Source organism: Pelmatolapia mariae, linkage group LG12, assembly GCF_036321145.2.
Source record: "Pelmatolapia mariae isolate MD_Pm_ZW linkage group LG12, Pm_UMD_F_2, whole genome shotgun sequence".
In the NCBI taxonomy this organism is placed as follows: Eukaryota; Metazoa; Chordata; class Actinopteri; order Cichliformes; family Cichlidae; genus Pelmatolapia; species Pelmatolapia mariae.
The window spans coordinates 13,097,029-13,124,634 of NC_086237.1; the positions used below are offsets into that span (position 1 = coordinate 13,097,029).

Here is a 27,606-nt window from a genome sequence, read left to right on the forward strand (position 1 = left end):
AGTTAAAGGACGTTAAGTTATCCACATTCATCCCGGAAGTTGAAGTAATGCGCATACATATATATGTATGCGTTACACCTGATGAGTTGTGCTATATAGCAAAAATGATTCCTTAGTGTTTGTATACTGTATGCACAAACTGTGTCATTATCTCTTACTAGAACGACACAAGTTTATGTAGCAAAATCCTATTTTATGTTTAAGTTGCACTTTATTTTGAAAGCAATAGCCGGAAGTGCTATGTGGAGCTGGATTGTGCTGAAAGTACTCAGGCGGCTAGTTGCCTGTCTAGTCTATCCCTGTCAACAATACTGCAACCTGAGACGGGATAGCCAGCCAGTTGGCTAGCTAAGTAAACCAGCTAAGTTAGCTGCTTTGCTAACCAACTGTCACGACTCGTAATTTTTCCCTTAAGTTGGCGGGATACACTGTGTTAGAAGTTGTTTCGACAAGCGTGGAGGGAAAGCTGACTTTACGGTTTGGTAAGTTGTCTGCAGTTGGGATCAAACAGGCAGCGAAAGACAGGTTCAGTCAGTGTTTCCATTTTGTGAGTCCAGCTTCTTGAGTTGTTAGCTTACGGTTGCTAGCCAGCGAGCTGCTTAAGCGTTTGTCTTCCCTCTTGTTTGAAGTCTGTGGGGATTCCCAAACAGCTGAATGCAACACGCTCGTTCAATGCGTCTGCACACTTCTTTTTTTTTTCGTTCTCCTTCTGTACGTTAAATGTGCCCCCCTGCTGTTGGGAGCAAGCCAACTCTTATCTGTCGCTAAACTGGACCGGGCACTGTCGAGGTAATTTAGGTGAGCAGACACGACATGAGGAAGCACTAACACTTGTTGCTGAGATGGAAAACTACCAAACTTATAAAGCTCATTTATTAGAATTGTTGTTTAGATTTAGTTGTATCATTGTGTGTGTGTGTGTGTGTGTGTGTGTGTGTGTGTGTGTGTGTAAGTGGTTGGGATGCTTGGTTTTCTGTAGCATCCAGTAGGTCCACATTAAATCTGGGTTATGGTTTACTGTGATATAAAACTGTGGTTACCTGCTTCACTGTTGTAAGTTGCTTTTAAATGTCAAGATCACCTAAAATCCTGAGCCTACTACATTATGTCCATAATAATACAGCAAAATATTACAGCCAGGCTAAACTCAGTATAAAGTCTTCTTAGAGAACAGTATCGCATATTTCACTGTTAAAGTCCATGCCTGTGGATTGTGATGTATATTTTATGTTACTTTACCATAGGTGAGAACTAAATTGCGGTAATGCTCATCTTCTTTTAGTTGTTCTGTTGTCTATGTAAGGAAATTTCCTCTGCATAACTGGCTTAGCCGGGTTATTGACTCATTGTCTTTAAAAAGTTAAAGACATTAAGTGAGTCAGGGCTAAAACAAAACAAAACAAAATGCCTCCATGCCCTGTGCCCTACTGTCCTGCATGTATACTCTGAAATATGTCTCTATGATTTGCAGGATCTCTTCAAAGTTGACTATTTAACATCTCCGGCTTGAAGAAATGCTCTTTTCGATTGTTATGTGAGGCTTGCAGTAATGAGTCGGGCGTAGGATACTCGGTGGTGTGTCTAAGCCTATATAAGGCAGACGGCTCCTTAATCCCCGCTGTGCTGCTCGTCCCACCATCACAGTGGATGTTTGGCATTCCATCTCAGCGAAGGTGTTTCCTGCCACTATCTAAAGTTCACGTTTTCAGCATTTTCAACAGTCTCTGTTAGTCAAGCGCAAGCCTTCATGGCTCTGCTTCCTCGTCTGTCCAGTTTTTATGTTTGTGTGTTATTTATTTTTTTTCTTTTATGTATCATGGACTTGCCCACTGAGTATTTGGAGCTTATCAGCTGATGTGCTTGATAAGACGCACAACGACAGGGGTGATCATGTAAAGACGTGACTGGCACAGAAAAGGACACCAAACAGCAATGTTTATACTTCCAACATTTGCTGATTGAAGGCATTTAGATGCAGTAGTGTGAGGACTGCATTGGCAATGGCGTGCTTGTACTGATCGAGGACATAATGCAAATATAAGAACGGGAAATAACAAGCATATACGAGAGCAGAGTTGATGACTTTTGTTGTGCAAGTTGTTATATGTCTGGACTTATGCCACTAGCACTAAATATATATGGGTGTGCCTGTGTTTACTGAAGTCTGTGTCAGTGTAAACATATCATCTATTTGCTGCTTTTTGAAGGCGTGAGAACACCACAGCAACGCATTTGGACTGCCCTGTTGTATCCCTGCTGTGATTTCTCTACCATAGCCTGTACCGTAGACAGTCTTAACTAGTGAACAGCCTGTCTGCTTTGATGACGCAAAGTGTGTTTCTCTTAGGCTCCTTCGACTCCTTCCTCCCGTGTGATATGACATCACGACTCGGTTACAAGAGAAGCTCGAGCTCTACAGCAGACGGTTGACATCTGGTCAGGTAGGATATTATATTCAGGATTTTGATCAAGCGTGCCATTATTTATATAAAAAGAAAATTCAGTTTCTGCATAGCAGAGTAACTCAGCACAACACGTGGAAAGCATTATCAGATGTGAAGGAGTTTCTTAAAGGGCCTTTGTGTTCTTTTCTATCTTCATTATCGCTTCATAACAACAGATAAAGCTGTTTACCAGCATACTGTGTCAGAAATTAGTAAGTTGATCTTTAGTCATCTCATATTTATCACTAAACCTCCTTTCGACTGAATAAGCATTTCAAAATAGACATGCAGAAGTTCATTAGGGGTGGAGCTGAATGTTTGATGGATGGTGGTCTGGTGTGAGTTTGCACTGGAATCTCCCATTTACTGTCTAAGAATGATGTGCATGTGTTAAAACCTAAAGCAAAAAACAATGACATTGTACAGTTGTCCGGTTCCTCCTTGTGTCAGTTGCCACATGAAAAGTATGCAGTCCTGATCACCACTACACCAGTATCTCATCTTAGTCACGCACATTTTACAAGCTAGTTTGATTGCACTGATAACGACAGCCAAGGAGATAATGTTGATGTCAGTTATTAGAGTCGACCAACAGGTCAAACAAAGGCAACAATTGTGCAGGTTACAGGTTTTAAGTACAAGTAACATTAAAACATTTAAATCAAAACATTAAGTAGATAAACTAATGTTTAATGTGTGTTAAAATACAATAAAACACATTTAAATAGCCATTGGAAATATGTTGTAACTTTTCTCTGACACGGCTGCTGCTTTTTTCACATCAGGCATTTTCATATGTCACTGCAGAAAAAGCACAGGCACAGTAACATTGCTTTTGGGCTCATGGAAGTGTGAATGTTCAATGCATCATAATCAAAGTTAATGTTATCAGTCCCACCTGTGCTGCTGTGTACTAAGCCATTATTAAATTCATAACTCAGGCCTGTGTCATGTAAATGTACAAGACAAACACTCACCTTTTATTGGTGTCCGCTCTTTTTTAGCACTAAATATGTCCCGCTTTAACCTAACAATCAATAACCTTTGGCAAAATAATATACAGTACTGTGCAAAAGTCTTGAGACACTCATCAGTTCTTTAGATTTTGCTTGCAAGGAATTAGACGTTATTTTTTTAAATTGTTTTTAAAGCAGTAGTTTTTGTTGAAGGTATTTCAAAGTTGTTCTTTGGACTTTGGCTGCTTTTTCACTAATTTTCAGTCTAGTGCTTTGTATTTTCCAAAGAATGATTTCCTCAATTTTTTTTTTTTGCTAAGCATCTTAGCACTGACCTATGAATCATTTAAGAGTAACAAAAGCTGCCTGTAACTCATATGAACCAGTTTTGTGTCTTCACATGTCAGACAACTTGGCAACAAACCTGATTTTCAGCATGATAGTGATCCCAAACACACCGCTTCTGCGCTTACACCTTACATGGATAGTGTTCTACTTTGGGTTTTTCTATCAGTCATGCATTGGCCTCCCCAGAGCCCAGACTTAAACATTATTGAAGCAGTGTCAAATCCTCTCGATAGAGAACAGAACAAAATGCAGCCAAAATCCAAAGACAAGCTTTGAATGTCCTTCAAGAAACCTGGAGAACTGTTTCTGAAGATTTATAAGAAATTACAAGAAAGCTTGAGAGACTTCTGCCTGTGTTTTTTTTGTTTTGTTTTGTTTTTTTCATTTCAATAAATGACTTCAATTGTTTTCATAGAAAAATTTAAATAAAGATGGCTCAAGACTTTTGAACAATAAACTTGTGATGTAATATCAGGCACTCCCAAGTTTACAGTAATGGCTAGATTAGGGGATTGTTTAAATCCTTACATTTTTAGATTTTGTGCAGGTACGTTTTTTGTTGAGGATCTCAGTAAGTAATATTAGTTTTTATTTTCTCTCTGATGGGGTATTTTATCTTTATGCTTAACAAAAGGTGTTGTTCAACAGGATGGCTGCTCAGGTGGAGGTTCAGACTACCGAGGTAGGAAGGACAGTGGCAGGAGGACGACATCACCTGACTCCCCTGACAGACTCCAGCAATAAGAGCCTCATTGACATCCCGTCTGTCAATCAGCCGCAGCTCATCGCAGCTGAACCAAACAAGCCTGCCCCAAGCGCCAAGCCGCGACTTACTCCCAAACCTTTTTCTGTGGAGAAAAATCCTACAATTAAGCCCATACTTGCCCCAAAGCCTCAAACTAAACCCCGACCTGAGTCCACTCGCCTTGTTGGATACAAACCAGAGCTTCCAAGCAATCCAAAACCACAGCAGCCGGTTTCCAGCAGTAAACCCAGACCACTTTTAACCAACCCCAACCGTCCTGCCTCTACCTCCTTTCGATCACCCACTAAGTTGAACACTGGACAGACAACAAAGCTAGTAGCCCAGCCATTTAAACCAGCTCCTTCGCATGACACTGGAGGCCCTAGCAGACCCACCCCTCCTCCTGTGCCAGCACAGAGGCAGAAACCCTCAGCATCAAGCTTGGCCTACTCAAAGAGCTTTAAAAAACTTCCAGCAGCAGAGTGGTCTGGAACCACTAAAAAAGAAGACGAAAAAGGCCACAATGCACAAGGTAAAGTTGGAACCTCCCTTACTAGAGCAAAGTCCATGGGCTTTCTTCTTGATGCAGGGCAAGAAAATGAAGGAAAAGAAAAGGCTCAGCCTGAAACATCTGTGCCTCTGCGACCACATCCTAGAGGCTCCAAGCCCAGACCTGTATCAGCCATTTTCCCCGGCAGTGCAACGAAGACAGACACCCCGGTTCCTGCTCCTCGCTCGGCTGGGAGACGACCCCTTTCAGCTGATCTCACTTCCAAATTTGAGTCTATTGGTCTTTCACTGCACCGGAAAGTTCCTGAAGCAAATACAGTAGACAACACTCCAGAGGGAAAAGCACTACCACAAAGCAAAGAGGAAGATAAAACCTTTACGAGTACCACACCACAAAGTACTGATGATGTATGTAATCCTATCCTCTCAGACCAAAGCAACAAAAACAAAGAAGAAATGGCTGCAAAAGAGACCGATGAAGACAAGCGCAGGGTTAGCGTCAAGTCGCGAATAAGTCTTTTGCTCGATTTGCCGTCTTCTCCTGGGGTAGCTGCCACCGGCCATGGTTCAGATCTTCGCTCCCCATTGCAGCCAACCCCTGAAGGTGAACCAGCAGTTGGTGTTAAACAGCTCATCAAGCAGCTGACAGAGGATACAACACCAACTCAGAGCCCTGTCCTTAAACCAGCACTGAAGCCCCGTCCCTTGCCCCTTGACCTAACCAAAAGGTAAGAGCTGCTCATACTGTCCATGTGCTTTGCTTTTTGTTCTGTGTTCCACTGTCATGCATGGCTTTTGTCTTGTGTGATGTATGTTCAATAGGTTTTCAGCCGAGAGGTCACCTGACCCTGTTTCCCTCACTGAGGCAGAGGACCGTCATTACATCAGCAAAGATCCTCAGAAGAGGGTAAGAGAGGGCGTGAGCTTTGTAGGAACTGGTTTCTGTTGGACTCGGTCTGTGTTTAACAGGCAAATGAGGGTAACAATGAGAAACTGTGTCACCGTGTGGTGCTTGGAAAGTTTTTCATATGGTGTTGCTCAGCAGAGTTTGATTTTAGTGTGTTTGTTACCATTTCCTGTTTGATTGAAACCCATGCAATATAACATAAAGACGGAAAATACAAAAGAAGCATAGGAGAATGAGCAGTGTGCAAATAGAGGTGAAGCCTCTGACGCAGTTTAAACTAGAAGTGAAGTAGGGAGACACAAATTCAACTCATGCTTTAGAGCTATAGTTACCCTATAACTGTATACACAACTGGGAAATTCATCTTTATTTACCTGTTGAAAAGCACTTGCATTTCCAGTGGACCAAAGCGCCTCTGCATTCATGAGGAAATTTCTTTCAAAGAAATAGGACATTACAGTAAAATGAATTGCTGCCATAGACATGCAAAGCTGTGAAACCTAATACTGCTGAGACATTAAACATCCCCAGTGACTGCCAGTTATGAAACACACAAAGAAGAGATCAAATAGGAAAGGTCAGTGCTGAGAGACTTTGATTACCACCTCTGCACCACACCCACTGTTATGATCCCTACGTAGAACAAGAGGATGCCGTTTGTGCCCTGCCAATTGTTCTGTTGAACTCCTCTGTGTGCTGTATTGTTGAATGTTCCATTGCCAAGTCCCATTTATTCTGACTTATGGTTTTATAGCAGTACCTAAATTCATAACTTTTTAGAAAAGCTTTTATTTCCTTCAGAAGATTCCAGCTGAAAGAAATTCTGTAATAGCCTATCAGTTCCATAACTAGGCAATAAGTTGTGAGCATTCTTCTGCAACTTAAGAATTCTTAGTATATCTCTTAATTTTCCCAGGCTGAAGAATCGGCTATCACTCCCAGTGACCAGAAGACATTTTTGGATTTAAAAGATTCCCAAGAGCAGCTCAAAAAGGTCTCCACGCCTGAAGGGCCTGAAGCAGGACAGACGTTTGGTGCTGTTTCCAAGGAAATTGGTGCAGGCAGTGGAGTCCAAACGGTGCGAGCATCCTTGTTTGATAATGTCGTGGAGAGGCACAGCGTGGTGCTGATGGATGATGGCTCATCTGTTGACACGGCCAAGGATTTGCTCAGCAGCACGTCTCCATTTGATAGAACAGTTACTGAAAATAACGGGGCTCCAGTCACCGCTAACTACAGCCAGCCTTTATCGCCATCACGTTTTCAGCCCGTATTACATGCCTTTGACACAGTGCAGGCTGTCGAAGAGAGTCGGGCAGTGAGTGAGAGCGTCCCATCAGCTCAGTGGGAGGATAAGGCCATGACCCTCCGTTCCAGACGCTCAGAAGGGAGCAGGCCTCTTCCAGAATGGACCAGTCCTGCACAAGAACAGCCACCTTTGGCACCTTTGATGCCTCAAACACAGCCACGATATCTGAGGATAGGAGCCTTACAGAAGTGGACCACTACAGGTCTCGACCAAGACGTAGATATGGAGACAGGGATGCTAAAGGAATCACAAAGGGAAGGACAAGTGGCTTTAGATAAAGACAAGGAGAGACAAAGAGTGGCAGAACAGGAAGAAGTATCTGCAGCACCTAAACGCTTGAAGATGCTGCAGGCAGACGAAATGGCAAAACCCAAGGCAACCTACTTTGCTTTAACCGGACAAATACAGGAGCCAGTTTCTCTTGGGGGTGCAGGGACAAACACTAGGGACATGACTAGCCCCTTTGATGATTTCTTAGGGATTTCTCTCCTTAGTGGCCCTCAAGGGAAGAGTCTTCCAGTAAGGGGGAGCCCATCTTTAAATGATGATCCTTTTGGAAAAACAACTCCATCGCAAGAGCAAGTTAAAGATTTGATGAGAAGAAGCCACAAGTCACCCAGGGAGAGCAGTTTAGCCTCAGATGGACAGAGTAAAGAGGAAAGGCAAGAAGCTGAAAAGAAAAGGGAGCAAAGGAAGGAGAAAGAAAGGCACAGGACTAAGATAAAAGAAATTGAAAGTGAAAAACAGACACAGCTGGAAATGGAGAAACAAGCACATTTAGAATTTACACGAATGAAAGAGTGGGAGATGCAAAGAGAATTTGAAAGGCAAAGACAGAAGTCATTTGAAAAGGAGAAACAAGAATTTGAGGAGAAACAACGTGCCCTGGAAAGGCAGAAACAGATTGAGCTTGAGAAAGCGCAAGAATTGGAGGAGAAAGAGAGACTTGAAAGAGAGAAGCAGAGGAAACTTGAGAAAGAAAAAAGGCGAGAACTAGAGAGACAAAGGGAGAGACAGCGTGAAAAGGAACAGCAAAAACAAAAGGAGGAAGAGCGGCTAAAACAGTTAGAGCGACTGCAGCTCTTAGAGCTTCAAAGACAGAAGCAGAAAGAAAAGGAAATGCAGCAGCTAAAAGAAAAAAAGGAAAAAGAAGAGGCAGACAAGATGAGACGAATCGCATTAGAGCAAGAAATGTTAAGAATAAAAGAGCTTGAAAAAGAGCGGGAAAGAGAAAAGGAGATGGAGAAGGAGCGTCAGAAAGAGATACAGAGGGAGCTGGAGAAACGGAGACAACAAGATTTAGAAAGGGAGATACAGAGACAGCTAGACAATGAGCAAAAGGAACTGGAGAAGGAAAGGAAGAGGAAGGAGGATGTAGAGAGACTTAAAGAGCTGGAAAGATTACAGCTCTTGGAGTTTGAAAAGCAAAAACAGGCAGAGAGGGAGAGACAACAAATTCAGGAGCTCGAAAAACTGAGGCAACTAGACATTGAGCGACAGAAATTAGAAAACCAGAAGCTGAGACAACAGGAACTGGAGAAGGAAAGGAAAAGGAAGGAGGATGTAGAGAGACTTAAAGAGCTTGAAAGATTACAGCTCCTGGAATTTGAAAGGCAAAAGCAGGCAGCGAGGGAAAGACAACAATTTCAGGAGCTTGAGAAACAGAGGCAACTAGACATTGAGCGACAGGAATTAGAAAACCAGAGGCTGAGACAACAGGAACTGGAGAAGGAAAGGAAGAGGAAGGAGGATATTGAGAGACTTAAAGAGCTTGAGAGATTACAGCTCCTGGAATTTGAAAGGCAAAAGCAGGCAGAGAGGGAAAGACAACAATTTCAGGAGCTTGAGAAACAGAGGCAACTAGACATTGAGAGACAGGAATTAGAAAACCAGAGGCTGAGACAACAGGAACTGGAGAAGGAAAGGAAGAGAAAGGAGGATGATGAGAGACTTAAAGAGCTTGAGAGATTACAGCTCTTGGAGTACGAAAAGCAAAAGCAGGCAGAGAGGGAAAGACAACAAATTGCGGAGTTTGAGAAACACAGACTGAGGGAAAAGATGGAAAGGGAGGAGGCAGAACGGATGCGAGTCATAGCCAAGCAACAAGAAGCAGAGAGACAGCGACTAAAAGAGAAGCAGAAAAAAGAGGAGCAAGAGAGGCTAAAGTTGGAGCCATCACATCTGAAACCCAAAGTCTTTGATCTGGACTCTGTGCTCAGAAATGAACCAATGTCTAAGTCTACTTCTCAACGCAGTGATGCTGCAACCCGCTGGAAGGAGCCTTACAAGCCTAATATTCTTGACATAGACTCCTTTACATCTCAAGCCCAGCTCTCCTCTAATAATGACTTGTTTCCTTCATTGGGAATGCAGGGACTAAATGCTGACTTTGGGGGTAAATTACAGCCTACATCTGAAAGTGACGTTAGCTGGAAGATACCATCACAGACTTCAATAGGTTTCTCAAACCCAGTATGGACGACGCCTCCTCAGGACCCCTGGGAACTGCGGTCAGTTGAGATGTCTGTGGACCAGCCTAAGGCTGAATCTAGAAAACACGCCAACAAACACAGTCCAGAACAGCTCCTTCTCGATCATGGGGAACGCATCCCAACTCAACAAAGGCCTTGGTCTGCTTTCCTGGATGAGTCACCCCCTTTGGGCCCTTTTCCTGGTTCAGAGGTTAAAAGTGTGAACTCTCCAGGTGGACTCCCCACCATCACTCCTGCAGAGCAGATCTGGTTGCCCAGAGAGCTACAGCCACAGAAGATCAGGGGAGAAGCACAGGGCCAGAGGAGATCACAGGGGTCCAAGGTGAGTGACATAAATCAATTCATCAGATCCAGAGGTGCCAATGAACTACCCGCCCCCCTTTCTACCACACTTTATTTTGTGATTATTGTAGAAATCAGGTTGGCATTTTCTTAGTTTGTCAGTGCAGATGGAGTCAGATTATCACACAGGGACATGCAGTCTTGTGAAAATACAGGCCATTTTGTGATATCTTACAGAACAATCTGTTCTTGTAGATATGGAAAAGTACAAACCATCTAAAACATAAATATAGCTTCTCATGATGTAGGTTGTATCATATATTTTTTCACCCTGTCATTTTTAAAAGCTCACCAAGTTGCCAAAGCAAAAGCATACGCAAAATTCTTTTTAATATTTTTTTATTTTTAGCATGCATTATTCTGTGTGCCATCATTCCCTGATTAAATTGGTTGGAGAAAAGAGGCTCTAGCTGAGTTGCCATATTGTAGTTGAGCTAGGTGACGTAGTGGCTAAATTAGTCTAATTCTTGCTTCTTAATAACTACAACAGGCTGTGTCACCATCAAGCAAAATGCGAATGAAATTCAAGTGAAAAAAGGAATATTGATTCAGCACTGCTGCTTCTCTTTCATGATTCCTTAGTATTATTCTCATGTCTGCAAGATATCTAAGAAGTAGTTAGATTTGATATAAAGTATTTACAACTATAATGTAGTAAGATGCCTCTTACATCCAGTTAGATTGCAGTGTATCTGTGTCTGTTCAGACTCGTATAATACATGTAGTGAAGACTTTGAAGTAATTAAAGTTAAACACATTAGGTGTTTGTGACAAAAGGGATTTGTGACTGTGGGAGCAACATTTAACCTTTCACCACTGAATTATTATCACTTGCATTTCTTGAGTCCCATATTTTAGGTGCTCCTGAGATACTGTGTTCACAAGAATGGGTTAAAGCAAAAAAGCTGATGCCTCAGGCCATGTCTAGATCATAATGATGTAGACATGGCCATGCATGCTAATTATTACATTATAAACCATAACATGTTTTGGTTTTAGAAACAAAAATCAATTTGTTGTTAGTTCCAGTTAGCCACACTCCTGTTACCTTGAGGAATTGTGCTTCTGTTTGAGCAAGTGGCGTTGCATTGCTGCGGGTAATAGATACACCAACATTACAAAAACATGGCCAAATTACAGTCACATTTCACAAGAAAGCAACAAACTGACACCTAAGCAGTGTTTAAACGTGAGTGGACTGAAGTTCACTTTATTCTATCCAGCTTCCAGCATGACAATGAGCAGCTTTTTACTGTTATGAGGTGATGCAGTTGGATCGCGGTGTTCACTTTGGATCCTTTATGCTGCTCAGGAGTTGAACAGGTTGCGGTCTCGGAGTGTGTCACGACGACCGGCTCCTGCAGGTAGTGCCGTGGATGGAAGCCCTTCCAGGATGAGGAGTCGCAGCGCCCACAGAGAGCAGGACCTGCAGAGCAGGGTGAGTCAGGCTGCTCCTCATTTTCTGCAGCATTTTATTACAAATGACTGTTTTCACTCAGCTCTGTGGAAACAGAGAGGTAGGGCTTTAAGTGAGAATGTGTGTAACTCTGGGTATTTGTATGCGTGCCTCATGCACTGAAGACTGTATTGGAATGCAGCTTGCTCACTTGACGTGAAAATGCTGCTGGGCTCACATAGTAAAGAGCTGGTGACTAATGTTGAAAGCATGGACGTCCTAGACTCACCTCTGCCCATCCCACATTACATTCTAGGGAAGTGGTGCTCAAACACCTTCTCAGGCCTGTACGTCAGGATTGGATCAGACAAATGATTAAGTAAAGATTTTCACTGCTGATTTATCAGAAACCTGACAGCAGGGCTCAGAGAAACCTGTGAAGTGAAATGGCATGTAATGACTATGTGTTCTGCAGGTATTTGTGTAACCTTGCTACTTGATTTTGATTGGTTAGAAGTTATATTTGGTTATAAACTTGTAGTTCACCTCTGTTTTTATACCACCGTGAATGGAATAGCCTTTGCTGGGAGCGATAATGCTGTCTGTATATGTAGTTGATATTTCTTGGAAGACTTGATGGGATTTGTTCAAAAACAAAAGTTTATTTAGTTTCAGGGATGCACTTATTGTGATTTTGATGATCAAAGGTCTCCGTGACCTCATAAAACACCTTTTTGGCCATAACTCTAGAAATTTTGCCTAATTTGTATGCTAAATTTAACAAAAATGTCTAGTAAGACAAAATGTTTTGATTTCAAAAGATTGGAGGTGAAATGTGGACAGACATCAATGTAAGCTGCTGCTTGACTGGTTGGTGGAGGCAACTTCAAGGTGGTAATTCCGGTTCTATATTTTTAAACATGTAAACAAATGTGTCTGCATGTTATCAACTCTACAAATTACATGCACACTCATTATTATTACATTTAAGGGTGGACAGTGTTTATTAACAATACAGGGTTGGGTTCAGGTTGCGCTTTGTCACTGACACTGTAATTGTAGGCTCAGGTTGAAGTACAGTCTGTTGTGCCTTACCATTACACAGGGAGATCAGATTAAGTCACCACAAAGGTCAAGGTCATTACCACCATCTAGTGGTTGTGTTTTAGTTTGCAAGAGTCAAGTGTTCCGGGTATCTGAACTATTCCTTGTTGCCATTTCCAGTGCTTGTTTGAAAGAAAGCTTTTCAAATGATCCTATGTAAATAAAAAAGTGCACAGTTTTACATTTTAGCTCAGACAACTTTACACATAGTAGAAGAACCACTGAATTAGATTAGATTTTTAAATTGTTAAAAATGGTTCTAAAGACAAACGAAGTTAAAACGATGAGACATTGAATGTTGTAATCGTACAGTTTGAATGCATTTGTCTCCGTCAGTAGGCCACAGACACTACACAAACATGCTGCTTATGTTAATACAGATTTCTAACTAATGATGAGAATATTTGCTCTCTGTCGCTGCTCAATTTGGCAGTGAATTGGTCTAAAACTAAAGCTTTCCAAAAGTAATGAAACGGAATATTACACTGGAATAAGGCTGCAGCTAACAATGTATTCATCATTATTGGCTCTAAAACTCACTGTCATCCAGTTTAATTTCACTTTAGACAAAACAGCATCAAATCAAAAGCTCTGTCATTTTCTTCTTACTCAAAAGTAAGAAAGGATAATGATTAAATTATACAATTGCTCAGTTCTGGATCATTTTGTCTGTTTGTTAATAAATTCAATAATTCCACTCAATAGTGATATTTTATTCAAGGTAGCAAGAATTCAACATGTCAACATTCAGCATCAGAATATGAGCAGAGCATCATTAACACAAATACTAAGGCTTATATGCAGGAGCATGACTTTTTTTTTTTAATGTATTTAGTAATGATAAAAAACCCATAGGCAGATTCTTAAATCTAGTTAAGATGTTTAGCATATGTAAAATGTCACAGATAATGTTTAAAGCCAAATATGTGGGTGTTGCTGGATATCTGAAATGACTACTTTCCTCAAATTGTATTCACCATAGACTCAGAGACATGAGATAATAGTAGGATGGTGACATCACTGGTTTAAGTGTGAGGGTCTGAGGCTGGTGAGTGCAACAGAGCGGAGATGGGCACCGGGCAGAGAGCTGTGTTGTACATGTGGTCATGTTGCCTTACTCCTTACTGCCTCTGGGTAAGTGACAACACCACTCATGTTGAATGTTTCTCCATCAGCTGTGCGCGTCCTCTCGTATAGGGCTGTAGGAACTCTTGGTTCATATTATATACAGTAGACTGTATGTACATTAGCCGCATCCTATTTCACCTTCTTCCTGTTGTTGCTGGTTGGGTTCCTGGCTGAGTAAAGACTGATGAGGTCAGAAGAGGGGAAGAGATGAGTCACTTCCTAGCAGATCGTTTTCAGTACTACGATGAGGAATATTTGGTCAAAAAGACATCAATAATATGTTGATTGTTAGACATTTCATGTTTTATTGTATCACTTCCTTGTCTTTAAGTCTTTCTTTTAAAACTAATAGTCTGAATAATATCAATCAAGGAAGCTTCAAATATTAGTTGGCTCTGTGTGTTTTTCATTATAAATTTGCCGGTATGGCCAAAATACTTAATGTAATACTTTATCTTGGAGAAATATATATAAAAACTATAAATATTATAATGCTATAATTTCTGCTTTTGCTGTGAAATAAAAAAGGAGATAAAGATAAAGGAGATAAAACTGCAAATCACTTATAACTGTAATACTTAAATAATTACTTCAATATCAAGAGAATATTGACTATTAATATTTAAACAACTTAACTATTAGCATTGTGGAAAATAACAAAGTGCAAATACTTTGTTACAGTACTTAAGTAGAATTTTCAGGACTCTATCTGTACTTGACTAAAGTTGTCTGTTATTTTTCTGACAACGTTTTGCTTTTTAATCCATAACTTTTTACTTTCTACTCCTTACACTTTCAAAACAGGCTCATTACTTTAGGGGAAAGTCACTGCATGTCCTCACGACATTAAAGTGATTTGAACATAAATAGAGGGGAAAATAACACATAGAAGCCTTGTAAACAATACAAGCGAGCTACTTTTTTACATTGAATATATTTCAGAGCGTGTACTTTTTCACTCTTAAGTAAAGTTGAATTGGTGCTTTCACCAGAGTATTTTTAACACTATTAGTAGAAGTATCTGTACTTCTACTTAAGCCACCCTTGATTAGCCACTTGTTATCAAGCAGCTAATCAAGGGTTAGCCGCTTGATTAGCCACTTGTTATCATTAGGTAGCAGGTAGTGGCTACAGCTAATGATAAAATGAAAATGGAACTCAGTATTGAGTATTTTCCTTAGGTGTACATGTAATTTTGAAGATATGGTAATTAAGGTGTGAGGACTAAATATTAATAAAGTATTAAAGGAGATAGAAGGTTAAAGTCTTTTTTTGTTGAAATACTCGTGTGTGGCAGTAAATTGGAGGGGAAAGCTATGTGAGAGTTTCTATGCTATTGAAATCTTTAGCAGAGCACTTCAAAGAATTGTTAATCAGATTACCTGTAGGGGGCACATGTGGACAGAAATCTAGATTTTAGGAACCCTTCTGCCTCAGTTTGCTCCGAGGTTACGTCTCTGAAGTGTGTCAGAGTGGCCCACTGTGTCTTTATTTAAGGTACAAGTTCACTGGCAGAAGGTGGCTGAAGTTAACAGCATGTGTCAGGAAGTGTTATTCTTTCCTTGTCTGTTGTGGTGTTTGCATGACTCCGACTCTGGGTGAGATTTAAACAAACACTGAGTTGCCTGTTGTGATTGGTGGTTTTGGCCACGTTGCGCAGACAAACTGGTTGATGTGCATACAGTGCAATCCCACTTGCCTGGAGCCACACCTGTCTTTTGTCTTGTCTCTTTTGTGCCCGTCCAATTTATCTACTGATAGCTTTCTCTTAATGTAATACATACACTTGTCCTCATTCCTATCTGATTGTGTCACAAACCTCACTTTCTCTGCAGCTTTCTCTTTCTGCTCACATACACAACCTCGTCTCTATTTTTTCTTTCCTTCTACATGTTGTCTACATGCTTGCTGTCCTGGCTGTGTCACTCCACTTATGTTTCCTGCAGCTGAATCAAGCTGGAGCGACAGAGCACCGCAGAACATATATCACCCTCCCCTCTCCCCCCCTCTGTTCTGAATCACGGACCTCCCATTCTCTCTCTTTGCCTCGCTCTTGCTCTCTGTCTCGCTCTCTTTGGCTCTGTCCCACACTCCCTCTCTCCACCCAGTTTCTCCTTGACGGTGAGTCCTGTAACACTCACTATAGAGAGCAGCTTGGCTGACGCATTTTCTCCTACCTGCCCATACCTGCAGAAAAAGGCGAGGGGAGGGAAGGAAAAAAAAATTCTGTTCTCTGGATCTGACCTCTCTACCACAGCTCTCTCTTCAGTTTCCTCTTTGCGGCGGTGCATTGGTTGCCCTCTGGTTTTCCTCATGGAATACGAATGACTACAGCAGCTTTCTTTTTGCCACCAGCTGCCCTGCACCATTTCTGCTTGCAGCTTTTGGCCAGAAGATACAATAGTTGTGTGCAGTATGAAGATGTAGCCTTGTTGGAAGGGTGGGTGGATTTAACAACTTTTAATCAGAGCCATGTTTCGGGAGAAAAAGATCAACGTCAGCTGCGAGAGTGTGCGTCAGGTCGGCTATAATTTAGGCTCACATGAGGACAGAGAGGCTCTCACCCGGTGAATTGGCAGAAGTCTCGCAGAGCACTGAGATAAGTGAACGTTTGGCCAAACAGAGTATATTGAGGTGATTTTATCATCACTGCTCGTTGTTTTTGTACTTGATTATTTTTAGTAGTGCTTTATGTTCTTTAAGCTAGAGAACCTGTTGGAAGACAGTGTAGCAGTGTTTCAGTAAAACTTATATTAAGTGGTGACCTTTCCTAACCTTTATATGCCCACTTGGGTGTTGTGCTAGGAATATCACAGCAGACATATCTTGTAAGCATCGAAATAGACATTAGAAAGCTTCACAATCCACTTAATGCCGACAGCCTGGAGCCTTGAAACAAGAGTGCTGACATCTAAAGTGGGACTGCACTGCAGAAAGGACACTGAGTAAAGAAACTGGGTAGATTTTTTCTCCTGTAACATTCAGACATCATCTGTGCTACAGTGCTGTAAGCAGCAGATACCACCAGCATCATTGCATTAAGCCTGCTGAGCTCTGTCGTTTTCTCTGCCACCTTATACACTGCTGCAGTACTGACCCTGCAACATGCGTCACTGAATACATAGGCCACCATCCCTGGACTGCCATCTCTCCAGCATAACTAGACTCTAATGATTCCCTGCTGCTGCTCCTGCTGCAACAACAAGAGTTGCAGCTTAGCTCACGGGCTCCGTTCAGACACAGCAGGTCCCGCCATTGGTTGGTTGTGATGGAGTATCTCGGGGGCAAGCTGTCAGTAGCTCAATCTCAGGTGTCAGGATGGGTGGGAAATGTCCGTCGCTCCCTTCACGGGGCACTCAGCTTTTTGTCCACCTCGGCGGAGAGGGGAGGCAGGGGAGAGGACGTTACCGGGGACTTCAAGCGAACCAACTCCCTGCGCTCCCTGGCCTCCCGCAGCAGGGAGTCCTTCCGCAGGTTTTCACTGCGCAGCCAGCAACGCCTGTCCTTACGCAGACGCACGGCACCCAACACCCCCACTGCTGTAAGACACCACACATACACACACACTTTAAGTACAGAAACATAGCAGGGAAGCACTAATTCCAACTTTCATCGCTGATGGTTTTGCAAACAGTGAATCAGTGTATCTAGAGATGAGGCACTAATGTGACTCATAAGTTTTACTTTTACATCTGTTGGTGATAAATAAAGCACAAGTGGAATTCAAGTCATTTCATAGCTATGTCCGTGTCACTGTATTAACTGCTGCTCCTTCATCAAGTATTTGGTCTCTAGCCAAACATGTGAAGAACTTAACCACATGCTGCCTGATGCACAGCCCTGCTGCTTCTCATCTGTCTATTTTTGTGGATTATTCTCATCTCCATCTTGTTTTCTTTGGAACAGTGTAGTCTTTGTCTCTCTTTGATTAGCAAATCTGTTGTGCTACCTGTTCTTCAAGTGATATAATTAGACACAAGGACTGAGAAAAGGGCTAAAAGGGTGATAAACACTGAAATTGTAAAATATGTCTATATTTTATAATATATATTGTTTATTTATTTGTACATAATTTCTGTCCCTTTTAACCTGGTCTGTGTGAAGGACAGATTTAAAAGTCCCTGAGGGACGTGTGCCTTGCAGTGAAGTTGTTCCTATATTCATGTCGACGCCTGTTTGCTCAACTGCTGTCCAACACCTCATGAGTCACAGCACCTAAAGATAAGAGGTGTTTTCATGAGATCTGTGTTGCTATTAGTTGTGTTACCATGTCTAAAGTTAGTTCTACACATCAGCAACTGTTTTTGTGGTCTGTGGGAGTAGCGTCCGCTCCCACTGACTCAGTAAATACTTGTATGACAGTAAATGATCCCTAATGATTGAAAGCTATTGAATTGATGAGAGTTGGCAGTGGATTTGAAAACTGGAACTACACATTTCTCCCAGAGCACAGAGAAACTGAAGACGATTGAAAAAGCCATTACCACTAGCACATCTAGACACAAGGCTTTAGTTTCGTGCCCTATTCAAGCTCTCGCTGCTGTTTGTGACACGTTTTTGGTCCGTTGTCTGAGGTGCGAGCTGCATATTACAGTTATACGTAATTACTGTTTTGATCTATTTATTTATTTTTGCCAATTCAAATCAATAGCAGAAATGATACCAGTATAATGTTCATTGTTTATATACTCATCCAGAAAACCGGCCAACTGGTTAATCAGAAAGTAAAGTGTTTATTTATTTATTTATTTTAAACTTTTCATTCTCCTATTTCGACAGTGATTTCTTTGCAGGTCTCATTATAAGGAGTTGAATCAGTGCTCCATGATTTTCAGTATAGCTGTGGTAGTATAAACAAATGGTCCTGCTCTGACATCTCATAATACACATAATTCACAATAAAGGCTATTCTATTCTATTCTATTCTATTCATAGCCAGAAGTCACTTGTAATCTCAGATGACTTTCCAAGATGATAGGTTTCCAAATCTCCTGACTAAGTACTCTGATATGCAATTTCTGTTATAACAGATTTTATGTAAATATAATCTGCTCTGAGTTAAAATTGTTATTTGTGAAAACATATCAAAAGTGGTACGAATGTGGCCACCACAGACTGTAATTGGAGAGTTGAATGTAACCACATCACCCATTGCTTTGCCTTGATGTTAGACATTATGGTCTTTTCCGTGTAGGTGTTTAGGAGCCTGACGTGACCATCTAATGAGTTATCACCCACTAACTAAGGCTGGTTACCAATAGAGTGTGACCAGTTTATTTTTATAATCAGAATAGTGGATTTTTAAGCCAACATCTGTCCTTAAAACCCTTTATCTGTCAATCTCTAGTTAGCAAGAACTGCACCGTAATAGATACATGGAAATTAGTGCCAGAATTTCAATCATTTCAATCACTTGTGTGGGCTGTTGGTGCAGTTAACTGCTTAATAAACAACTTTATTTATTGACTGCAATAAAATTGCTCTAAAAAGCCAACATGGTTGAGACGACCAGTTCAGTGACTCATAATATCTCAGGTGACTCTTGGCAGACAGCTAGCAGTGCTAACTGAATCTGTTGGCACCCACCTGTCACTCAGAGTAGCCACACCTGTAATAATGCAACCTTTAAGCAGTAATAAAGTTTGAAAGGGTGAAATATAAAAAAAAGTACATTAACACTTCAAGTACAATTTTCACAAAGGAAGAAAGTTGGTTGTTTTTTTTGTATATACGGGAGGATTCTCTTTAAGAGGCAGCCACAAAGGGCTATTCAGGAAACTCGAATTTTAGGCACTTCTGCTTTATTTTTCAGCATGTTTGTAGCAGTTTATGTAATTTACAAGCTATAACCATGTATACACGGTGAAGTGAAACACATTTGATCTCAAACAATCTTCCTGTTTGCAAACCAGAAAAACAAACCCCAGACTGAAAGTAATCCTCTAAGTCAGGTTCAGCGCACTCTGAGCTGAAATCTTAAGCCAAGTCAGGTTTCTTACATTCTTCTCTCTGTTCTTACGAACTGCTTTGTACGACGGCGAGACCTCGTCTGTATGCAACACTTGTGTAATGAAAAATATATACAGCACTGTTCGGTTTTCCTTGTAGGGTTTGTCGTAATGTAAAACTTCTGACATGCGGCTAGAAAGCCCATTTGCTGGCATGAGATTAGTGCTCACGGGAGCAGTTGTTTTGAATATCTTTTAGGATATTGATATTGATTGCTGGGGTGTACACAAGTGCACGCCGAGCATATTTTCCCACTCCACCAAGGCCAGAGGGATTGAAGCAGATGAGAATGGAGCGGTGAGTGCTGTAAGTGTGATTGAATGTGTTTTTAGGGCTTTTATTACCCTTGACATATATAAGATGTACAATGATAGTCATCCTGAAATACACATACAAATTCCTCGATAGCATCAAATTGTGGTACAAGCTTGTATCTTAGACACTGTTTATGTAAACAGAATGACTATATCGAAAGATCTCTGCCCCTGATGTCAGACCATGAGGTAACAGAGCCCTTCCCTTTTCAAGAAACAGCACTGCAGCTACTCGCCTTTCAGTTAACTGCTGAGGACGTAACAGTCACTGCTGCAATCGGCAGTCGGTGCATTATCAAAAAGTTTCCAAGGCCCTGCTCCAGCCCCTTCCTCCGCAGATTGTCACTCAGACATATTTAGTGATCAGCCTTTTCTTTCCTTCATCCATCCATTCATCCGGGCTTTGTTATGTTGTTTCCCCTGACACACCCTTCCTGTCCAGGGGAAGTTGGCTATTGCTAATGTTATTAAGGAAAAGCCTTCCTCCTGAGAGCTATAGCTGCTAGACCTGTCAGTTCAGTCGGTTTCCTTCATCTTTTCCACGATTACTGCAAAGGTTGCACCTGTGAGTGCTCATTCAGCAAAGGTAATTAACAGCCATAGTGGATATTTTTTTCTTTTTCCTTTTTTTTATATGTGGCATTGTTTGTTTTGGGTGTTTAACCAGTACATCTGTCTAACCTGCCATTGTCTGTTGATTGATGGAGATTTAAGTCAGAAAAAGACACAGAAAGACTCCAGCTAAAGTTCAGTTACCAAGGCTGGTTGAAAGCTGCTATTGTACTGAATAATAAAAGGTAAGAGATTATGAATGAGCCTCTAAACAGCTTTACAACCTCTGCTTTAAGCACCCTGCCATAAGTACCTTTGTAAAGACTGCTCACTACAACATGTTCCAGCAAAGGCAGTGTTCGTCCTCTGCGCTGATCTGCTGAGGGAGTGTTCTGGGCGTGTTTAGGTTGAATTGTACACATTGGATTGGAATTTTTATCACCAGAACTTTACAAGGCATATTTGCCTGCAGTGATAGCAGTGTACAGCAACATGTGAGGGTAAAACTGATAGATGACATAATATCAGCAAGTGTAGCTGGAAGCTTTCACAATCAAAACTCCAGAATCTCCATATTTGTAGCTTTACATGCTGGATTATGATCATTGTAGACTAGAGAAGTGAAACATTTTTACTGGCTCTGCCCAGGCGGTGTGTGCATTTTTTATCTTTGCTTCTGTAACAGAGCCACTCCGGACTCAGATATGGAGTTTTTAAGGTTAAGTTTGGTGCTGTAAGTCCTTGAGAAGAGGTTAAGCTGAAGTACCAAGTGCTTTCTCAGATGCAGGGAGTATTGTTGAATGCCATTCTGGCTGTTTTCACTTTTCCTGTTGGGAAGGGCTTTGCTGATGAATGATGTCCTGTGTTTTTTTTCCCTCACTCTCACACTTTCTTCAGCTGTTTTGTTTTCCCTCAATCAGAATTTCACACAGTCACACTCTTCCTCATGTGCTCATTCTTACACCTGTTTTGCAGCACCCCTGCGTCTCTGCTCTTATATACACAAAGAAAACACTCACAAAGCTTCAAGTACGAGTGCTCTAATCTGCCCTCCGTGCTCATATAAGCACAACTACTGAGCTGCTCTCGCTGTTAAGGGGCCTGGGCAATTACAGAGCCAGGTGTATCAGATTTCTTTGTCCAGCCCTTAGGCAACATCTGAGGACAGAACGATTTTCTATTGTTTTGTTCTATATAGGCCAGGCTTATCAGTTCTTCTGCCTCTGTGAGCTCCGTGTGGGTTTGAGACAGTATGTCCTCTGTGCCCGCCTCATTAAAAGAGGCATGGTTCAGTAGGCAGAAAAAACACACTCGATCACCCAGCCGCCCACCATCATCTCTGTCCCCACTCTGGTTCTGTCTCCATTCCACTACCCGTCTTGCCACTGGTGGCTGCTCAAGCTCAGCAGCATGCTGCTCTATCAGCAACACTGTGTGCTCTCCAGTAGTAATTTTAGTTATGATGTCAGTTAGCTACTATTACACTTTATCATTCATTAACCACCTCCTAAGACCCGAACTCTTCCACGGCATGCATTTTTAATTTCTCTTTGATATTTGGGCTCATTGGGACCTGATGAATGTAAAAACAAAGAATTGCCAGATTTTATTTTTTTTTAACCTAATTTTTGCTCTAAGAAAAATGAGAGCCACATATGAGAATATTAATATACAATTTTGATAGAGCAGCAGCAGTATAATGTCCTCGTAAGTGGATATCAGGCCCTTGTAGAGCAAAATTGAGTATTTTGGTCTAAATAACCCAAAATGTGATGTCCACATATGTGGACGCCAGGTCCTAGGAGGTTAATGTTTTGTGGCTTGGCTTCCTATTAGGGATGTGAATGGTCCACAGATATTAAAGACTTGTTCACTGCACCCCACTGATTTTTAGCTATTCATGTCTCTCAAGCTAGTTGTCATCTTTCATTGCTCTTCTGTTTTTTTTTTTCCCCCAGGTACAGCAGAAGCAAAGTGTCAGTGGAGAAGAGGAGGGGAAGGGCTCAGAAACACCGGTCCGTGAGACTGACAGCCAGTATGGGACCTGGGAGACGGGACTACGCACTGATGATAGGTAAATATACAATAAAAATGACATGCAAATACAACTAAACTAGGTAAATTAAAAATGTCTGGGCTACTTCAAAACAACTAACTTAGAACAGAGGCCAGGGTTGGGCTGGCCAACACTCCTGCCCCACTACACAGCTTTGGAAAACATTTTGAACTTTTAACTGCATTATTATATCACTATTTTATTACAGAAATTTCTTTTTTTACAATGGATACACACATTTTTTGGAAATGACATTTTCTGTAATGAGCTACAGCTACCACAACAATTGAAGTCATTCAGATAAATTTCTTTTGTTTCCTACATCAGCATTACTTTATCATGTACAAAATACTGAGATTTCCTGCTGAAATAAAATAAATATGTACATGACATCCGTGATTTAAAAAAACAAACAAACAAACTAAGATATGGCCAATACTTGTACGACTGTGTGAGACTGCACTGTAAAATGTTAATTCAAAATACTTTGGAAGCAGTGAAATGCGAAAGATGATTTTTATAAACAGACATGTGCTTTAAGATCAGTATCAGACAAAAGTGAGTTTTATTTTAATTATTAATAATCCTACATTAAAATCTGAGGGAAAAGTGCAAAAACCAGGAGTCAAGAGTTCAAGCAGCAATAGAGTGATGACCAGTCAAGTCTCCACAGGCACAAGCTTTATCCACACCTGAAAAGGCGTGGCCTTTTAAGACGCTGAAGCCCACACACCACCCAAAGACAAACAGCTGCCATTGCGAGACCAGCGGATTAGAATGAAAGGCAGAGTGATTTTATTTAAGCCCTGACGCATTAATCTCTTCATATGTTTGCTGACACTGCCCAGCCTCAGCTGAGATGTTTAATAAGTCACAATCTATAAAATGTTTGACTCCCAAAGCTGACAAATCAGTGTCATTTTGATTTTTGTTATTGTGGTTGTTTTGTTTATAAATGATTAAAGCCTGATGAAAGAAGAACTTTAGTTAGCATAATAGCACAATAAAAAGTTTAGAAAAGATCTTAAATAAAATCAAACAAGTTGATCCAAAATGATTGAATACTATGGTGATAATGTTTGAAGAAGACCAGAAAATCAGCAGACCATTCAACAACACAAAAGATCATTTACCTTAAAAAAGATGAAATCCAAACATGATGTAATCCAATAAATATTCCCTATGTAGCAACAGCATTCAGGAGCGATATATTTGTAAAGGATTATTAGAAACCCACAGCGGAGCTGAAATAACTTCAGGTGCAACAAGAGATTGTTCTTCTCACTTCATTGCATTACTTTGCGATCCATTACTGACCTCATGTGGTCAGAACATAACATCACAAAAATACTGAGCACTGATGATAATAATAAAGGAGAGTAAGTTCTTTTACAGTGATTTAAAAGTCTGAACACACACTCTACACAGTTCACTTTACTAGGGTTCACTGTTTTCACTGTTGTCATGGTTTTGATGAAATGATGAGATCCTGTGGTTACTTAATCCACGCAGCTGTTTTCAGACATGTTTCAAAACTCTTGTTTATGCTAATCATCGGCAGTCTGACACCTGCGACTCCCAGCTCAGAAAGCAATCTCAGTCCTTCACCGAAGAAGCCCACTCCAGCACACACACCAGGTGATGTTGCTTCACCGTTTGAAAGCAACAGTCTGGATGGCCTCCCTCCCTCATCCCCACCTGAGAGCCAGCCGCTCTCTTTCCCTGACGTAAGTGGTAAACACAGCTTAATTCTTTTGAACATTACCAAATGAGCCGGTTTAAGTCAGTAAAGTCTGCTCTGTCTTCACTATGGTGACACACGTCTTCTTTATTATGCTGTGTGTTTGCACATTTTGTCTCATGTGTTTTCTTTTCGTGTTTTGATATCCAGGCTCCGACCACCCTGTTAGATACCAGCGTGCTCCGCTCTAGAGCCCAGCTGGGGAAGAAACGAGCGCCGCGGACACGACCCACCAGGGCTACACGTCAGAGTGCTGCACAAGCAGAGGGTGAGGGAGGAACCACTGAGGACTGGCTCTACAGAGACTCCACAGGTTAATACTCCTTACTGCTCCATAAGCCTTTGTATTTACTTTTTAGAGCGGCTAAAACATGAATAAGGTTCTAGATATGCAGACTCCAAAGTGTAGATCTGTTGTCCATACATTCCTTTAATCTAGAGTCTCTCAAAAGTTCACCTCCCTCCCTGCACTCTCTTAACTGGCTCCCAAATGACACAAAGAACTTTTCCAACCACAGCAACTTTTCCCAGGGAATAGAAGGCTTATGATGTTCCCCTAAATGCAATTTTTCCTGATAAACCATGGACTGAATTCAGTTCCAGGAACATCAATTTCATTTATTCCAGGAATCTGATTCATAAGTCCTCACTGGGTAGTTGAAGTTTCAGGAAGTTTCAGGAAGTTTCAGTTTGAAACAGGAACCATTTAACATTTCTGCCAGCATTTCGGTGCAAGTTGGTTTCCTTGTATTTTGTGGTGGAAATACACGGGCTAATAAATTATCCTAACGTGACGACCAGGGTTTGTTCATTTTTGTTGAGAACAATAATCAAAGGGAATTTGAGATCTTTACTTGTTTTCTCCGAATTAATTTGCTTAAACCTCCCAAAGCTGAAGCCCTGTTGTGGAAATGCAAATTTAAAAATCCCTGGAGGAGCTTCTACACTTCCTGCACATAAGCTCTAGGGGGAGATTACAGGACATTTGGTGGAAAGTACCTGTTAATATGTGCTCTCCGTTCGACAGAGGCAAAGGCTGAGAGTAAAGACGATGACTCAGACTCTGAGGAGAAGCCCAGAGGAGCTGATGCTGCACCGGCTGTTGCGTCGCAGCCACAGAGGGTCGCCCTGTTCCCTGGCATGGACCCTTCAGCTTTAAAGGTGAGCCAGGAACTGTGCGTTCACCTCCTGGCATTGTTTGTCATGTTGCAGTTTTATTTCACAGAGCGTTCTCTTATTTTAAACTCGCACTGACTTTTTAGCAAACTCTTTGTAATGCATCACTTTTTCTGTCAGGCACAGCTGAAGAAGAGGGGGGACTCTGACAATCAAACTGATGGACCTGCTCCCTCTCCCTCCCAGCTGTCTCGCTCTCCCAAGTCCCCTTTTCTCCCCAGGGCAGCGCGTGTGCTGCCCCCCTCTGGCGGGAAAGAAAATGGGTAAGCAACATCAGCTGAACACAAATTGTTTATTTTATACTTGAGAGAATTTGTCGACTCATCGTTTATCTTATTTTGTAGCCAGGAGGATTCACCCCAGTGGTTGAAAGAGCTGAAATCCAAGAAACGCCTGAGTCAGTATGAAAGTGAGAGCTAAGTAAGTAATAAGGTGAGCTAGGTTTTTGGGGGAGGGGTTTGGCTCTTCTGTGTGTGTCTTCTTGTTTTGTAACAAATAAACAGCAGTGGTTCTCATACTTATCTCTGTCTGTCTCCTGAAAGGTTGCCTTAACAGATGAATCTGTGTGAAACAGAAGCCTTAACGTTTGACCCAGAGAGTAGGAGGAGGTTGAATCTACAGCTGCTGATGATTTTTGTTTTTTTTAATTCCCCCTACTTCTTTTTTTTTCTCTCTCTCTCTTCTCATCTGGGTCGGTAAATGTGCATGGTGCCTTTTTTGGGGGGAAGTCTCTGTCCTATGGAAAAAGAAAAACGAGCATGGAGGAAGAACATCAGGCTGCTCTGCTTACTCCATTTCATGCTTGAACCCAGGGGCTCCAAAACGAACATCACACGAACACTTTAAAGAGGGACCAGGAGGAGTCGGGAAAACAAAGACACAGCACCTCCTTTTCCTGGACGAGCTTCATCGCATGCTGGAGGACAATCCAGCCAGTCCTTTGCATCCAGTTTCCTCTTTACTCAGCTAATGTACAGGCTAGCCATGTATGTGTTATCTGTAGAGGTTGCTGATTGGAGTCACACAAACTTTGCCATAGGATGACATTTCAGACACTAATGATTTCTGCGTATTGAGAACAAACCTCCACGGTCTTGATCGTCCATGGGGGTGCTGCTCATGTTAGTATCTGTAATCAGGAGATGTTATATTTGTATCCTCATTGATTTAACAAAGGTGGAGAACTCGTTTTGGAAAGGATGTATCACTACAGCAGAGCTGTTCACTTTGATACAGTTACACAGCCTAACAGGGGTGCAGTTGCTGCATACTGTGTATATATTTTTTTGTGATTTATCTTTTTGTCAATGTGTAAGAGGGATGGGACAAACAGCTTTGTATCTGTCAATCATGCACACTCCTAATCAGCACAAACACACTCCTCAGTCTTTTATAAAAACACTAATCAGCCCGTCTTCCCCTTCTTTAGTAGATTGTAGCTGCGAGCATCTAATTTAAGCCATACTCACCTACTTCTCGATCATGTCCTGACAATACTTTGTTTAATTTCCCAGTATGTGCAATTTCCCTTTCGTTTTTGTCACTCATTATCCATGCATGTACAATCTTTGCTGTCACATCAGGCTTGGCTCTCGCTGACTGGTTCAGAGGACCTAGATGTTGACTTACACTACTCCAGGGAAGGGGATGGTTCATTCACTACAATGTAAACGAGTCCTGTAATGCACCAAACTAATGTGAACATTTGAACTTCAGCTACGCCTCATCTCTGTCTTCCTCTCCACATTTGCCATCTACCTACTTACTCCATGCTTCAGTAAAGCACTTTGTCACTTGACGCACTACAGCACGGACACCCACCCACCACCACCCCTTCCCCTCTGGTCTCATCTTCTGTATCGTCGGCCTGCTCATGCAATGCAAGTGAATGTGTTGATCGAGGCTTCAGAGTGATTGTCCCTGGTGTGTATGTACATGGATGTTTTACTTTGTCATAAAATTCAAGGGTTAATTTTTATGCCCTTTTTTTTTTTAATTCAAAAGGAAAGGTCTATATTGCACTGTGTTGTACTGGCCAGTGTCCTAAAGTGAATAAATTCTTAATAAAATATACTTG

The 27,606-nt window shown here is 41.5% G+C and overlaps 1 protein-coding gene across 2 annotated transcripts; it reads left to right on the plus strand.

Annotated features, from left to right (window-relative positions):
• The first annotated feature begins 293 nt into the window (after window positions 1-293).
• On the plus strand, window positions 294-27,605 carry si:ch73-138n13.1 (titin homolog). 2 transcript variants are annotated; one of them, XM_063488728.1, is made up of 13 exons: window positions 294-482; window positions 2,348-2,441; window positions 4,397-5,731; window positions 5,826-5,910; window positions 6,827-10,033; window positions 11,366-11,491; window positions 22,515-22,630; window positions 24,174-24,339; window positions 24,504-24,666; window positions 25,381-25,514; window positions 25,650-25,792; window positions 25,874-25,961; window positions 26,072-27,605. In XM_063488728.1, exons 3-12 carry the CDS (start codon window positions 4,398-4,400, stop codon window positions 25,947-25,949), a joined length of 5,550 nt encoding a protein of 1,849 aa, XP_063344798.1. In that variant the 5' UTR covers window positions 294-482; window positions 2,348-2,441; window position 4,397; the 3' UTR covers window positions 25,950-25,961; window positions 26,072-27,605. The 2 variants fall into 2 exon arrangements, with proteins under 2 accessions (XP_063344798.1, XP_063344796.1); XM_063488726.1 differs by having other exon boundaries at window positions 25,874-25,949.
• The last annotated feature ends 1 nt before the right edge of the window (window position 27,606 follows it).